Raw genomic sequence first — 18,301 nt, 5'->3', positions numbered from 1 at the left:
TGTGGATCGGTGTATGTGTGTGGATCGGTGTATGTGTGTGGATCGGTATATACGTGTGGATCGGTATATACGTGTGGATTGGTATATACGTGTGGATTGGTGTATGTGTGTGGATTGGTGTATGTGTGTGGATTGGTGTATGTGTGTGGATTGGTGTGTGTGTGTGGATTGGTGTATGTGTGTGGATTGGTGTATGTGTGTGGATTGGTGTGTGTGTGTGGATTGGTGTATGTGTGTGTGGATTGGTATATATGTGTGGATTGGTGTATATGTGTGGATTGGTGTATATGTGTGGATTGGTAAGTGTGTGGATTGGTAAGTGTGTGAGAGTGATGGGTGTTATGCTGTACCATTTCCAATGTCTTTTTCATGATCTAATTATGCTCTAAAAGTACATCATAACTCCCATCACTCTATACTGTTCCATACAGTGGCAGAGCTGGGAGGCAGAGGCCTTGCACCCCCACCACAGGACTCCTGAAAGGTAAGTGAACTTCAAAGAGGGAGAGGGTAGATAGTTAGGAGGGGGTAGTTGCGGCGGGCTTAAGGGGCTCTGCGTTAATGCGGCCATATAGGACCAGTCAGTCCGGTCCTGACTGGGCCTATTTTAAGGTGGGGGCCTGGAGCTGCAGCTCCAAGTCAATCCTGCCCTGCCGCGGGCCCGGTCGCAGTTGCTGCTTGCTCCGGCAACAAGGTAAGTAGGGTGAGGGAGGGGGGTGCAGTGAAAAGGGGCAGAGGAGGGTTAGATAGTGAGAAAGGGGGAGAGGGGATAGATAGAGGCGGTACATATTGAGAAGTGGGTAAGGGGGTTACATAGTGAGAAGGGGCAGATAAGATGAAGAGAGGGGGTAGTGTGAATGCGTATGACAATTAATGAATTCATGTGAGGATGAATTGCTTGATTTGTGAGACTGCATTAATGAATGTGTTAATGATTTGTCTGAATGATTAAATGCAAAGATGGTACGGGTGGGCTTTAACAATAAATAAATAAATATGGGCTGCTCAGGCTTAAATGCCCGGGCCTATTTTTTGTCCCAGTCCGGGCCTGGGTACAAGATTTGGCATTCACCAAGAATGTCAGTTCAGGATTATAGAAAGATCAAGTGTTCCAAAAATGTATTCTATTGCTTTTGCATATAGTACAGTTTAACAGGATTTGGGCAACATTTAACCATTCCAGATAAAGGGTTAAATGCAAGTTGTTTTACATCTACTAAAAGGTAATGAACAAATACTGTAGGATGTCTGGCTTAGGAGAAATCTTTAAACATATACTATATATATATCATATCATATGTGTAGCTATGTAACATACGGTATATAGTAACATAGTATAACATATAACAATATAAAATGTCATACGATGATATAAAACACATAATAATTATGAAAGAGAGGAAACATTAAAGGTTAAAAAATTCAGTAAACTAACCTATTTTCTTCACCGACGGCTCTGTAGGTCCTACATTGGAAAGAATAAATGAGACAGATAAATGAGATGGGGTATAATGTAACATTCCCAACATGCTGTTTTTCACACATTCATACAGGATATTCTTTGTTCACAAAAATACAATGTACTGATTTTTAACACACATGCAGGAAAATAAAGTTAAACATGCACTAGATCCACTTCTGAAGAGTCTGCAGCATAGAGTTTCCATTTAATAATTAGTATTGAGTATTGAATAACTTATGCATTGCTTAACTATATAATACACAAGGAGAGGGTGCCTTAAACTAAAAATGTGGGTAGGAAAAGGGGTGGATAAGAAATATTATTCACTGCGTATGTCATTATGCATTACAGCAGTTATCTGTCAGATGTGGTATCGCTACTAAGGCCCAACTGCCAAGCTAACTTTATTGATGATATCTACTGGTAGTTGTGCCAGGTAAGGCTGGTTTTCAGCAGGCTCATGGCAGACAAACAACACGACTCCTTGTCTGGCAAGGGATACCGTTCCAGATGGGCTGTCTTTTGGCCATGTCAGCCTGTTTTCGAAGTATCTGTACATAATAGCACCACCATTGTTTCATTCATTAAATAATCCAAGCGTCATCAATCATATTTTGCATATCAAACTGCACCACCAGTGTATAAAAAAAAACTACATTTACCATATTTTGGAAATAATAATGCATTTGTACATGCCATGTTTTATTCTTTCCCCAAACCATGATAATACTCTATAACTAAGAATAAAAGTATAATACCTTTGAATCTATATTCTTTTTTCTCTCAAAAGATACTGTATTACTCTATTAGGGGTTTATCATATTTAACAGTCAAAGCAGGGCAGAATATCGCAAGGCCATATGTGTGCTCCTTATCGGTGGTTATGTATAGTAGCACATTTTCCGTGATCATTCAGTATTATAATTCTAAATATGTACAATAAATGGAGACGACTTAAGAATCTCATTTTAGAACATGTGCACACACAGAGGGTTCGGCTGCGCACACGTATTAAACAATTAATCATCGGCTGTAGTTGCCACCACACAGCAATCTGCCGTGATGTTTCTCCTACTGTGATAATGAATCTTGGAATAAAATGCATTACTGGTTTGGATTACGCAAATTACTTCTGGTTTCCAGCTGTGGCCTGCACATAGTATTCTCCTTGCAATCTCCTCTAAGCTGCTGGAAGAGTAGCAACCATTAGAACACGTGACCATGTTAAAGCTGACTCAATGTTATCTAAGACACTAGTTATATGTAATGTTCTGTTACCGGTGTTGCTAATTTAGTAACGCTCCATTGGAAGAATGACTTACTCATCTATTAGGAATTTACATATAATATACATTATACATTTTACATTTTAATATAATTTTACTAGCAACAATGACCTCAGACATAAACATCATTGTTAAGAAGGAATCTTTGATCGTTGCTTTTACGTTATGGCTGTTCTGTAATGGTAAGCGGCGTGCGATTAATTTCATACAGAGGTTTTACAGAGATCTTTGTCTTTAAAACATTGTCATTGTTTCTGACATAGGGGATTCTACACTCGAGAGTAGGTTGCAAATGAGTTGTAATGGGATAAAATAATCACTTCTTCCAATTCCAATGCATTATTTATGGCCAACTTGTACGAAAAACTTACAGGGTCAGGTCGGTTGTTATAGGGAACAGTTAATGTAGTTTATCATCTCAATGGATTGTACTATTAAATGCATTGGTAAGGATTCTATTAAGTTAGAGAAAATGTATCTATTAGTTTAGTTGTGACTCATGTGAACAAATCCATCTTGGATAAACGTCACCCTAGTAGAGTGACGTTTATCCAAGAAACCTACACATTTCATATACTACTGAATAGCACGCTTAAAGTGCTACTTTTTAGTATGGTAGAAACTCACAGAAGGGAATCAGTTACTCATTATATATCTGTCATATTGTAAGACAGCATAGGTATGATGGACAGTAACATGTGAAATGTATATGTGTCCAGGAACAAATCCACAGTGTGGTCACCATACCTGAGCTACTTATGGGATTTGGGCAGGGGGACATGTTGAGGTTGCGAGTTGTCCTGATAATGTTGTTGGGCTGTCCCACTGACATCACCGGGTCTCCCTACCCGTATCCTACAATGGGGGTCTCCGGGTAGCTGGTTTAAGTGGGGAGTGTCAAAATCCAGCTCCCGTGAGTTTTCCACTGCTGATCTGGAGAAGAGGTGCCTCTCCCGGAATCTCCGGGGCAAAAAACCTGGAGAGTTCCCAGTTATGGTGGTCCCCTAATTTGTGAAATCAGTTGTCAAAGACAAACAAGTAACAGATCCTACAAGCATAAAAAAGCAGAATAGGCAGCAGAGCATAACAGAAGGTCTAATGAGGTTTTATAACCTAAACACTATCTTCTCTTATTCATCTCTCTCTTTCCTCTCTTGTAGCTTTCCTAAAATATCCTACCCACCATCTGAAACCAAGTTGGTGCTTAATAAAAAGGAGGTAATAATAATAATAATAATAATAATAATGTATTATGCCCATGTTTTAGAATGCATTTGAAAGAATATATTTAGCATGCACACATGTCAGTACATTTTTATAAACAAATATGGCACATACAGAGATTAACCATGCAGTAGTAGAAATTGTAACAATGTTAGACTGGCAAAACATATGCCTGCCAATACCATTTTGCTTTCTTTCAACTACCATGGTAAAGATCACTTTAAAACCTAGAGGCCCCTACTGCACTTGTTATGTTTTATGCTTTAAACACTAAAAACTAATTTTTCATTCTTTCCTCTATAAGGAGGTTCTTTTTGTGTCTAATGTTCTAGACTTCTAGGTTAAAAGAGTTCTTTTAGAATTTGTTTCACATCAATTGTGTTCTCATTCGTGCTACTGAAATATTTTGGATCACAGGTCACCGTTTTGAGCCAGGTCATAAAGCTGCATGTTTTTTTTCCCCTAATATGCTAGTAAACAACCAAATCGGATAGTTCACTTGAACTAACTCACACAATGTCACAGCAAATATGACCATTATAGCTTTATGATGCAAAACGTCAATCTGCGCTGTGATTTTCAGCAGGGTCATAGTAAGTCCACTGGTTCATTGTGTGTAACAGGAGGTCAGGAGTAGAAAGAGCCAGCTCTCGGTGCCATAAGTAAATTATGATTTTTCTCACCTCCAACTCCCTTAGTTAAACTCGCAGCTATTTGCCATGTCTAAGCTAACAAAACATGGCCTAATTAGTTTTGCCTGATGCTATCACTATATCCCTCTGCATACCAAATTCATTGTCTGGCAATACGGACTGGCTAGAGATTCATTTGGCTCTATTAGAATATCCTAGGAACTTTCTGCATGAGCTGACCCTGAGACTCTTGAAATATTAACCCTTTAATAGCCCATCATAGGGTTTCTATGTGTTACTCAAATGGCTCGCATTATTGGATAACTAAAAACTAACTTTTTTAATTTTTTTCTTTATGATATATATATATATATACATATATATATATATATATATATATATATATATGTAGCAGTATGACCTTACAAAAAGTATACTTCACATCAATCTAACTCAGGCGATGTTTTTAAGCCCCCGTGAAAGCACCACCAAAAAAATGCACGGATCTATAGTAACATCTATAGTTGTTATTTCAGGGGTCTATCGCTAACTATTTTAAATTATTTTTATTGAACCAGCAAATGGTGGTCTTAATTTGGTTATCATTTGTAATTGAACTTTCATAACTCCCCAAACAAAAACGATTTCAATTGTCCGGTATAGTGCCTCGAAACTACAGAATCATCTAGAGAGGTTTTTCATCCTAAAGCCAAAGCTCTAATTTATCCAACCCTAGATCATTTTTTCCATCTGAAAAAGCCGTCTTTAATATGTCGAAATGTTTAAAAGGCAAATTTAAGATGTAGCCAGAGAAAACTAAAAGGGTAATTTAGGGCCAAAGCCTTTACTTAAAAGAATTTGTGTCTGCCCGTAATTTGACAATATTTCATTGATGCCTTGCATGGCAGTCTGCTCAGCATTCTCAATAATCATGACACTATTTTCATTAGCCACTTTGCTATAATGAATTTAAATTGATCTGGGTAAATTGGTGCATCCTTAGTGCTCTTTAGTTTCAACCTCTCTTCGTTTCAAAGAGCTCGTCTTGTTATCCTGTGCTATTGAATTAGCATATGTGTTAGCTTAATGTCTATATTACCTGTGGATCTTGCCACAAAGTCAGCTATTTATTTAATCAAATTTACATGTTTTCTTCCACCAGAAAAAGCCTAGTTCTGCCTATATATATTCTTTTGTAGTCAGTACCCTTTGAAGTAGCTCAACCAACTTTGAGATAATTGAACATTGTGTTTGCGTGTACAGCATTTGCAGTTGCACTTAAATTTTGTCGATAAATACCTTTATGGCCATCATCAATGGATATGATGTCAGAAATAGTGGAAAACCAGGCATACAGCCAATCAGTGGAGTCGTCCACAGCTTGATGTATGTGTCTGACCGGGTCACTCCTGAACTTGTTAATAGAACTTCCTGAATACATAGTTTAAAACAAAAGAAGGGTGAAAAATGGTCTTTTACAACTTCATTCCACTCATTTGGGTTATTCATTTGAAGGAAAAGAAAAGATCAATCAGTGTCTTATGAGGTCATATTTATGACTGACAAGCAACTGCTTTATCTTATACTGTGCATGATAGCAATTCTAACATTACCATTACAGAAATATGAGATTTTACATGATTATTAAATAAAGAAGGAGATAATTACTCAAATCTTAATGCAAAATAGAGTCAAGCTTCATAAAAGGTGACATGCAATTTTAAAGCCATTTTACCATTTTTCTTTTATTAAAGGGAAATTAAACCTAAACATAAGCTGCAGTTATTTAATTTGTTATATACCCCATTATCTGCAGACAGATATAATTTACATTTTTATTAATCTTCTTTCTTTTGCTGGAAAAGTCAGCAGAAGCAATACACAGTGACAGAGAGTTCCCTGGCCATCTTAAATACTGGCGGAACCCACAGGCTAACCTTTATTAGGATCTGCCCAATAAAACAGAATAGATACAGTATATCATGTGAAAGCAGAGGAACTAAACCAGAAGCTGTAGGTATCCTCTTCTCCTTGTTTCCTAGCTCACATCTTATTCTGAGGCTATGGTCACAATGTGGGATTATGTGGGCCCTTGAGAATGTTTAAGCACCAGGGGCCTGCTTTTTTGTCCTCTTTGATTTAAAGATTGGCCACCGGGATTCCATTCCAGATGTAAGTGTCCTCACAGGATAGGACCTCATTAAGGAACTGGTTCAGCCTGACTATCCATACTTTTCTATTTAGGAAAAGGTAATGGAGCACACATAAATATGGTAAAAAGAAAATCTAACACTATAAATAAATGTATCTGGGGAAAACGGTATTCATGTTTTCCTTCTAGTGGGGCCCATTGATAAATAACCACATTGCCTATGAGTAGAATGGACCTGCGTCCAAAAAACTAAGTTGAGCAAGTTGACAAACTTCACCAGGTTTCAATATACTTTGGAAATGGACACTAACATACCAGCCATATCTTTTTGGAGGATAGGTTACCTCCTGTGTACTACGTCTGCTGTCCATGGTAATTATACTAAATATAAACAATATTGGAGTGAATTTGCAACCAGTGTGTGTTATCTGTTCTCATTGTTTTTCTTCTCAGGTTTGGTATTACTATAGCAGACTTTAACCTCCAATTGGAATAGACATAAATACTTATATTCAAGTCAGGGCAAAGTGATAACTTCTGTCAGTATGTCACAGTTTACAATGTATGGGTAGTGACTTTAACAAATGGTATTTGTCAGCTCACTGGGCGTAAGCACAGTCATTTTCTTAGGTTGATGAGATGAAAATGCAATTCTAGTATTTGGCGAGTTGGCATGGACATGGATTGATCAGTTATGGATTACTTTAGAATAATGAGGTTGTGTAATGTTTACCACCATTTCTGACTGCAGTATTGCACCAAGCATGCACCATGACAGCTGCAAGATACTTTAATGTCTTATGACTATGACATACATACTTTGTTATGTTTCTCATTTTTTGAAGTCTATGAATTGGTATTTTAACTGCACTTACTGATCTTCTTTGTTAAATAGTTTTCTTGTTACTGCAAAATTCCTTTTTATAACTATTACTATTGGATCTTTTTCAAAGCACACAAAAACTATGTATAAAGTAATACATAAAAACCCTTCAGATATATCATGTGATTGCAGTGACATGTTGCAAATGGTAGCACGTACCACCTTTATTTAAGGACTGTCCTGAACAATGCAGGGTATGTGGTAACGCTATGCTTTAGGAGCCTCCATACAGGGCTATAGGCCAGTTGGGAGATCATAGATCTCCCTGTAACCAGCCCCAAACTAATACCGAGTGCCGTGATATAATGTCCTATCCTGGTTCTCAGCCCCAGTGGCATTAGTAGTGGGGGCAGACCTCCACAGGTGCCACTTACCAGCGGAAGCTCCCACAATTGCCTCCTTGCCACTTACCTGGTCCGAGGCGGTTCAAGGTCGGACCAGCCCTTTGTGAACAGTTCTGGACTGGCCCAGGGAGTCAGTAAAACTGCATGGTCACGTAATGTCAGGTTATGTGACCCCACTGCTAAAGTAAGGCTGCCAAGAAAATGTACAGCTTATCTATGGGGGGGTGCGAGGAAGAAGGGAAGGAGAGAAAGTGTATACGTTTTTGTGAGCAAGCACGAATGCCTGTATGTATGGTTGTGAACATGTATGTGTAAGTGAGTGAGCATGTACTGTATGTGTAAGTATATTTATTAAGCACCAACAAATTATGCAGCGCTGGCACTTTAATACAATGTTCCAGAAAGGAATCTGTGTATTCTGACGGTCTATCCGTTACTGTTCTTGGGCCTAAAGTGTATAGAATGAATAAAGAGAGAGCCCTGACTAACAGGAGACCACTGTGGGTGCACTCTGGGTGCTGGATAAATCATGTGGATGCAGTCTTGGCATTTCCTGTGTCTGTGTGTAATCTGGGTGCTGGGGCAAATCCTATGGGTGCAATGCATATTATATAGTTCAAATGGGATGCCTAAAGCACATAGACCTGGTTAGATATTTCAAGGAGGTTGTTTTCTTATTTATAAATGCCTTGCAGAGATATATATATATATATATATATATATATATACATACAGTATATATGTGTGTATGTGCATATGTGTGTGTGTACGTGTGTGTATATGTATTATGTATGTATTTACATGTATGTTCCTCCATGTGCCCTTCGATTGCTGTTGATGCCACTGACTCCCCCTTCATGTTATCCCTTCTCTTTTGTTAAAGCTGGTAGCATTAAAAAGAAAATAGGCACAGAAAATGAATCAGCTATGATGGATTTGCTGCCAGCTGCCATTAAACTCAGCTTTATTAAGATTTAGCAAATGCTACAACTTTTAAAATATTTGTAAAATAATTACTTTTTACAAAATAGTATGATCCATGTGTAGTTTGATTATTTAATGATACTGTAAGGATGTGCAATTAGTAGTTCCTGTTTAAGCTTCCTTTAAAGCAATGTCAGCACCAGACGTTGGCTCCATTACGAGATCTTAAAAGGGAAGAGAATATAACTACAGATTACTATACTGAAAATACATGAACTAACGAGGGTGAAAAAGGCTTAACATGAAAACCTTTTGAACCGGATTAAGAGAATGTTGCATTGCGCTTTTAATTTATCTTCTTTATTTACACTCTAACAGAAGAACAATACAATCTAAAAAAGTGAAAGTGGTAAGTTGTTTCCTTTGGTTTACACCACTAATGTGCTATTTACCATTTTTTTATTGGCAATCAACACTGAGATGATTCATTGTGCCTACTATTGTTGATACTGTATTATACATCCAGTGTGCCCTCAACAATTTTCTTGTCAATGGTTGCTTGGGTATGGGTTATCCCTCAAGCTCTCCATAAAGCCAAACTTGAATCATATTTTCTCTTGATAGTGAGTGATGTCGCCAACTTATCCCAGAGGTAAACTAAATAAGTGGGTTTGGACATTTTTGTACATTCTTGTTCTTCTTATAATTTTTAAGCTATGAGTGATTTGCAGCTAGAACGTCCTTTAGACAAGTATCATATAATAAAATAAGTGTAAGAACAGCATGACTAGGGATCTGAACTTGGGGGAAAACTGTTGATTATATTTAAATCAGCCATATAACAATTGTAACAATCCACAGAAAAAAGTGGCGCAGAGAGCAGGGCCGTCCAAATGCGGCACACTGGACATCAAGGTTCAGCCCTCAGGAGATTAGCAGTGGTAACCGCACATCAAACCAGAGCCTCTCCTAGGTGGGTGCACTGGGTGCACCTAACCCAGATGTTGCAAATAGCAGGGTCTTCTGTTTTCATTTGCTTCACCCTGTGTCTTCTTATCCCCTTCTCATGAACCAGGCCTCCCAGAGCACTTTCACAAAGGGATGTCCTTTTTGGGGAAGTGCTCCTAAAGGCCAGAATTATGAAGACAGATTCACAAAAAAGAGAAGCATTTCTGCACCTTTTTTTCTCCATGGAAGTGCTCCGGGATGCCTGATTCATGAACAAAGAAGACACGGAGAGAAGCAGACAAAAAAGAAGACAAAAGAAAGAACACAGGAGAAAAGGAAGAGCCGAGAGATGAAGCAGAGCTGCAGGAATGGAGACAGAGACATGGAAGTGGTTGGTAAAGAAGGAAGAAAGACATTAAGAGAGAGTGTGTGAGAGAGAGAGTAAGAGAGCATGAGTAAGAGTGGGTGAGTGTGAGGAAGGGGGAATGAGAAAGAAAAAGCAATGAAATGCAAACAAAAATGATGATGATAATGATCATGGAAGTTATGTACCACAGTCTGTGACTGGCTCAGTATATAGTGATTGGAGTTATGCTGTACAACAGTCTGGGACTGGCTCAATATATACGGATAAGAGTCAAGCTGTACGTCCGTCTGTGTCTGGCTTACTGCATAATAATAGGAGTTATGTTGTGCCACAGTCTGTGTCTGAATCACTATATAATGGTAGGAGATGCTGTACCACCATCTGTGTCTGGCTCACTATATAATCATATGATTCATGCTGTATATTTTCTCTTAAAGAAAAATGAATTCGGCCCACTCACACTTGCATTTCTGGTGAAGTGATCCACTGTAGAAAAAAATTGGATACCCCTGACGTAGAGTTAAGAAAAGATGAACAGCATAGGTGGAGCTGTAGGGGATATGATGTCAGAGAAAAGGTAACAAATCTGAGTAACTGACCACAGCAGGTTGAAAGACCCACTCGCCAGACCTAATTTTAATAACGTTGGCTGGTAGGTAGGGATTAGTAGATGATATTTTGTAGTGTTCGATAATTCATTTGTTACACATGATATTTCATAAACTTGCATGTTACAAATTTAGATTAATAGGGATTCTCTTTGAGATCATAAAGTAATTGCTCATCCTTTCTGAGCAAGGATATAACTGGAAAAGGGTGGGTTTCCTTCATCTGGGTCAATCCTAAGTAATATAATAGGATAAGCGAATTTCACTTGTCTGGATATTGTTTTTTAAACCTGAATAACTATGTAACCTTTTACGGGTTTTGCAATAACTTTCATATTCTTATGTCACAGCAGGAGTTGGCCCAAGCCAGAAAATGTGAAGAAGATCAGTTTAACATTTTGGGATCAAATTAATCTCCATCAATTTTTCATTCTGTATTTTGTGAGAACTGCTACAGATGCCCAGAGCTAGATCCAGGCACTCGGATTCGTACGAATTGCAAACTTACCGAATTCTGGAAAATGTGTGATTCGAAAATGAAGCAAAAACCTCATAATTTTAATCTGAAACACATGGGCCTTTCCACAAACGCTCTCACTTAATATCTCACACAATCATTTTTGCTCACACTCTCTATCTTCTCTGCCGAACCACATCTCACTGTTCAGCAGACCTAGTGCTGGATCTGGGTTTTTATTTATTTATTTATTTTGGAACAATATATATTAATGCACTTTAATATGCATTCTTCTATTGTAGGGGTATGAAGGACACTAAACTGTTCCTTCAACTAAAATTAATATTGCTGGTAGGTCTCAACTAAGAATATAAATATTAAACAAAACTCCGTAAAATGTGGCACTGCAGTTACAATCCAATTTATACAATCTGTCAGTGGCCTGAACTTTGTTCTTTAACATACATAATGTAAGAATTCTATTCATTCTAATTCATACAAGTTGTGCATGTATCCCCAATAAGTATTTTTCATGCTGATGTTTTCATTAAAAAACAATGATTTTTATAATTCAGTTTAGTGACTATTTTAACAAGTAACTCGAAATCAACTGCGCTGCCCTAGCATTCCTTTATGTTGCTCTGCGTGCTGCACACGATATGTAAATCCTTCCTTATCGAAACCCACACAACATCTAGAAAATGCTGTTCTGCTAAAAGATCACACATTGTCCATGATAAAAGAAAGAGTATTTTTGGAAAATTATTTTTAGTATTGTGGTGATAACATACGTGTGTTATCAGCAAAGCCTGTAATGAGAGTACTTAGCATGCATTTATCTTTCAGACCAAGATAAATCTGCCTCTCCTTCCCCCCAGATATTCGTCTTTTTCTGGAGCTCCAAGAAGTATACCAACTTGACATTATTTGGTTGGGCGATAACTCAACAGATGAATATTTAAGTTTCTACTAGAATGCGGTAAGTTAACCTCAAGTTCTCTGTATTGCTCGTACTCATTGAAGCAGTCCTCTCCTACTGCCTCACTTCCCTTTCAACCACCTAATAAATTGTAAGCTTGCAAGAACAGGGTCCTATTGAATTTGATAAATATTTTCTCCTATTGTAACAGGCCTACAGAATCTGCTGATGCTATATAAATTAATGTAATGTTCAGAAAAAGTTAATAGATATCTGCACTACAAACAAAACATTATAAAACAGTTAGGGGGCAGAAATAGGTTGCTATGCCAACAATATATTTGTATCAGCTTCATATCAGCTTCAACCTGACTGCAAAAGCTGTAGTTCTGTCTTTCTAAATTACTGACCTGGGTCTGTCCTCGTCTTTTTTTTTTTTTAATACAGAAACAAGATGCAGACAGCAACAAGGCTTAAAAAGACATGGCATACGGACCAGATTGTTCCTTTAAGGTTTACAAATATTTGTTGAACCAGAAACTAAAATAAAAAAATAAAAATGATGATGTCACATTTCAAGGACATCAAGACTACAGACCAACTGCTAGTGTCAAAGCACACGGAACCATACAATCAGTATAATTAGCTGGATACGTTTAACAAGATTTTGCTGACGGATAAAATAAAAACAAGATTTGCGAAACACTGCGCCATAGTTATGTGGAAATTGAGGGATCATTCTAGATGATTTTTTTTATGAAATAATATCATAAGGCTACATTTATCCTGATTTGAGCTAGTCTTGGACATTCTGGGAAAGTAGATTTAAAATAAACAATTATGCCATATTAGGTTACTGGTGCTTCGACAGATAAAATGGGCCATAATCACAATATTTACATAACATAGTTTCATGAAAATCCAGACCTGTATCCTGTATTAACCTATAAACTATGTTGGTATGATTGTCTAAAGTGTCACCTTTATTCTCCTCTGCTTCATTTAAAATGTATCTTTTCACACACTGTCAAAAGATGGACATCACTTGTTTTATGTGTTACCAGTAAACAATGACTTACTTGGTAGCAAAGCACTTGGCATTTTTCCATTGATTTTATTGATATAGATTATATGTACATCTAGGGTATTCAGGGTCATTTTGCATCTATATATATATATATATATTGGTATTGTACCATAAAATTGCAGCAAAATGGCAAAGCTGACATCTGTGACAGTACATGATGTTAGTCAAGAAATGTTAAAACAAAACAGAGAAAGAGACAACACTGCAGGCAGAAATCTTTACCCGGTGGTAAACAAGGGTCATCACAGTAGTGGGAATAGGTGGCTATTGATGATGATGTCAGGAAGAGTCATGGAAATAACAGAAAAGGAAGGAGAGGTGTTAGCACTTTGCCCTGAACTTTCAATTGCTCTATTTTAACCTTTCCCATGTGCACTTACATGACAATAAAATATTCTACTCCTGTGGAAGAAGAGAGGCTCGGATAGCAATATGTTACACATATAAAGGATAAACTTACAATTGTAGACACTAAATAATGAAATCATATGTCATTTTTTACCATGAATAAAACAGGTTCATTTAGCGACCAATGGCCAGTCAAGGAAAAGCAAATCTACATATATAGACGGTATATGTGTACTGTGATCCTTAAACAACCCACAATTGAAGGCATACAACTTTTTTTACTTTGACAGACAGATCAAACTAACCTGAAAAGAAGCCCATAAGTTTATGCTTTTTGGTCATGGTGATTGGGCATGATTATTAGTTGTGTCTTAATAATAATAAACCACATACCATGAACACAGTAGGTATTACTGAAAGTAGACCCCAAACATAGGTCCTTTGAAACACCAGACATTTAAATTTATTCCTACTGAGCAGTTAATTCTACTTTTTTGTACTATTAAACTCTAAGAAAAAGTTGTTCTTCCATAAAACAGATGTCGTGGAAGTGTACATTATTCATTACCATAATGCAGAACAAACGGAATAACTTACCTTCATTTTAAAAGACTGCAACAAAATGATAGTTTTTCTTAGCCCCAGGGCTTAAAAAGGAAAAGGTTAGCAAAAGACTGGAAGTGTTTCAAAATCTTAGATATGGTGATCACACAATCACGAGCGCTACCAAGTGTGAAATGTAATATGAGCAGCACAAGCTGACAAAATGCATATTATGAAGATGATGAATGTCACAAACGGATCAGAATTTTCTACAATGTATTCATATGCTTGTCAGAACAAGTAATGCATGGCACCCAAAGGGTTGACTATACAAAGTCTGGGTTAACCCAATGTAGATACACAGGATGAAAAGCACTGCAATCTACATTAAAAATTCAGTACAAATGTATTCTGTTTTGCAACAGTTGCAACAATGATATAAAATGTTGTTGTAGAAACATAATCCACGATTAATCTGCTAATTTCATATTTCATTAATAATTCTGACAAATTTATATTTTGGTCATGTTAAAATGTAGTACAGTAAAGCACCGCTATAATCGCAGGCTTAATAATAATTATGCGCATTATGCGGCTATCCAATACCATAAAATTCAAGGATATCTACAATAAAAGATATCTACAATGATTAAAAGTTATATGAATACATTTTTGTTTACATGTCCCTAGTATGTACTCACTATTTAAGCGTCAAGCTAGTAAATTATATAAATCTATCTTTCATGGTGATTTATTTGATTCGTTTTTGCAACAACATTTCAGAAAGAAACAGTGGTAGAGAGTTAAGTGGGGATTGTGATAACATTGGTTATTCAATATTATAATCCCAAATGTGCCTAAAGATGTTCCAAGTGTAAATATCAGTAAAGATACCAATCCAATATCACATTAGGCTCAAACGTGTTAGAAAACATTTTAGCAGCATTGAACTGGAAATCCTAGATGGAGATTGTGTTTATCTGAGAACAAAGAGAACATTGTACCACGATAAAAACAATGGCTCATCCCATGAGAACATTGCTGAAAAACCACCTAGGGGCATATATAATTGCGTGATTCTTGATTAATGTTGAACTATCATTTTGCCTACAATTGTTTTATAGATATCCACAATTCCATAATTGCATGTTAATGAAAACCTTGTAACTCTTAAATTGTACTAGGTATATATTCCATAAAACAATAATTAACAAATTACAATGACATTGTATAAAATTAATGGTAATACGATATATTCAGGGCACCCAATTAACAAACTAATAAACGCTAATGATAAGTTACTGTAAGTAGTCCATATGTGACATGAAAATGGCATAGTGGTAGCACTGTAAATGATGGAAATAAATCAGACTTATATTTATTTGTTGTATAACTTCCATATCAACAGTTCCATCTAATTAAACATGAAATGTATGGGGAATGGAATAATGAAAGAACACTAAATACAAATTTACATTTCATTATCTAAACATGAAAGTGCCAGAAACAGTTATTATTTTTTTTCTTGTTACAAACAAATATCCAACTGGTGATATCTACTACAATCATGGAGAATAGGAAGGACACGTCAGTGTCAAGGTTATTCTTTTCTGGTTGTAACTTAAAAGTCCAAATCAGAAGTTTGGTGTTGGAGCTCACTGATGTTAATTATATCATGTGTCAGGAGATGTGTTTGGCTAAACATATCTCCTGCATGGAAAGTGGCTGCTGTGGGGGGTGGGGGTGGGGGCTCTGCCATCAAATTCTATGTCTACCAATCATCCCTGACAAAAAGAGAGATTCCTTCTTTGGGACTAAAATCACACCCTTATGTCCCTTTTTTCTAGGAGCTTAGAACATTTGGTGGGTATGAACGTACCACACTTTCCTAGAGCCTGAAATGCCATCAAAATTTTTATAGAAACAGGAGGAATGGGTTTATAAATGAAACCATGTAAATAAAATATATTATTTGTCATCTTAACAATCTTAGTAAATTACATTATAAGCTATGTATATAGCTCATACAGTAATTTGAATATGTTCTATAAAACGCTGCACCCATTATCCATGTCTGGTTAGACCCCCTTAAACACAAGTGTCCTTCTCTGAGCATTTAAAAATTTTTGTTGTTTCATCTACTTGAGTTCAAGCAAAGATATACAGAATCCCTGGTCCGTTTGTGTCTGGGCATTTTATAATCTCTTATTATAGTTCATTAATTATCATGCCACAGAGCTAATGCATAAAATTCATGCCAAATGCCCTTATTATAGCTTGTTATCGTTGAAAGCATGAACCAAGTATTCTGCTTGATCAAGCTTTCCTAACATAAATAAGGAAAAGGGCTGACATCTTGCACATCTATAGTTACAGGAGATTTATATGGGGATATCCGAATATTAGCAGTCTGTCAAGTTAATAGTTGAAGGACATGACAGACTTTCTGTATAGACTGCTTCAAATCTACCAGCATGCGGGTCATAAGTGATACCCTGCACATTGTCATGTATACCACAAAACAGGCAAAACAGAGGCCTACAAAGCAATGATGATCTTTTGACATCATACATTTATAAAGTAGCAGGTTTATTCATTAAACATCAAAACTCCATGTTCAATGCAAAAAATGTATCCAGCATCTAATGAGCATTGGAGTGATATCTTTATTTATCTCCACACTTACTTTATACTTTCTGATACAATCAGATATCCATCCTCAATAACCATTGTTCTGTGTTACAAATAGGTTTAAATGTTTCAATACAAAGGACTTGAAGGATCAGTATTATAAAGTTTGTACAAAAACAACAATATGGGGTTTTCCTACCTGCAAGAGCTTTGTAGTCCACCAAGTCAAACATTACTATAGCCACCCCTGACCATGTTACTACAAGAGCAGCTACAAGAAGCCATGCAACTGGGGAGCGGAATGTGGTCTTCAAGTCTTCTGTGACAGAACTTGTGGCTTTCACTGGTGGTTTATGTACAGATCCATTCTTGCCATCTAAAACAGTTGTGGAGGTAGATGTACGACCTGTCGAAACACATCCTTGGTGTTAGCAATATGTTGACAAACATACAATAAATACTGTAGAAGCAGGGTCAAGTTAATAACCTACTTAATCTAGAGCTTGACTCGAAATGCCTATACACACAATTACTCTCTGTACATGCTCGGACATAGTGAAGCTTCTCTTGCAGAAAATGGCTTACAGTGATCAGTATATCATGTATTGAAACTCTGATTTGCAAATCTGGGGATTCTCAGGGTTTGAGTCTAACCTCTGGGATTTACTCCTGTCTCATAGTCTGAGTGTGAATAGGTAAATTCTCAATGTAACACATCATGGCTCTGACTACTTTATATTCTACTCTGACTTAATAAAATCTGAGCATCCCAGCTGGTCAGTTTCTCATTAGGATATCACAGGTGGAAGCCCTGTTTGACGTTATTCCGAATATCTTTGCTTCCAAAGTATTTTTTATAAGCGCCATTCTTAGAACCCTTTGGTTGCCACCAATATTGCATTACTTCAATAATACATTTGTGACAGGTTAATAGTTGAAGACTTTTGTGGTTACCTTATTTAAAAAGTAACCATATACCATGTAAAAAGCAAGTTCTGATAGAACAACTTTACAAGTTTTACAGTTTTGACTTTTGACAGTTTTAGAATTTCACTTCAGCATAACCTCGATATTGGCTGTAGATACGTTCAGTTACTTTCTTATATTGTTAATTCTTCTAGATTACAAAGACGTTCATAACCCTATCTCATTTTAGTACATGTCAAGAATCAAAATACATTCCGTAATTAGAGATACATCCATGGTAGCTCCCTTCCACTTAATTTATAATATAAGAAGTTACATATGATACCAAATGTCTTAAAATCTCATGGTATGTTCCACCAATTTACTAGGGAATAGTATATATATATATATATATATATATATATATATATATATATATATATATATATATATATTTCCTAATTTAGTTATTTACTTTAAAAATGAAGATCCTTAGTCCTTACTGAATCAACCTCATAATGATAAACATATAGATTTTTTTGTTATTTTTCATAAAAAATGTCATTAAAAATTCATTAAA

At 36.5% G+C, this 18,301-nt stretch overlaps 1 protein-coding gene across 1 annotated transcript in view; it reads right to left on the bottom strand.

Moving 5' to 3' along the window:
- Positions 1–18,301, bottom strand: part of TRDN (triadin) — a 184,000-nt gene that overhangs the window by 144,987 nt on the left and 20,712 nt on the right. The window contains exons 2-4 of the mRNA XM_053459015.1: positions 17,015–17,221; positions 5,904–6,035; positions 1,436–1,465 (exon numbers count right to left, since the gene is read on the bottom strand). Of these exons, the coding sequence (XP_053314990.1) occupies positions 1,436–1,465; positions 5,904–6,035; positions 17,015–17,221 (369 nt within the window). The remainder of the gene's footprint in view (positions 1–1,435; positions 1,466–5,903; positions 6,036–17,014; positions 17,222–18,301) is intronic.

Source organism: Spea bombifrons, chromosome 3, assembly GCF_027358695.1.
Source record: "Spea bombifrons isolate aSpeBom1 chromosome 3, aSpeBom1.2.pri, whole genome shotgun sequence".
NCBI classification, from domain to species: Eukaryota; Metazoa; Chordata; class Amphibia; order Anura; family Pelobatidae; genus Spea; species Spea bombifrons.
This window is presented reverse-complemented; position numbering and strand designations above follow the sequence as displayed.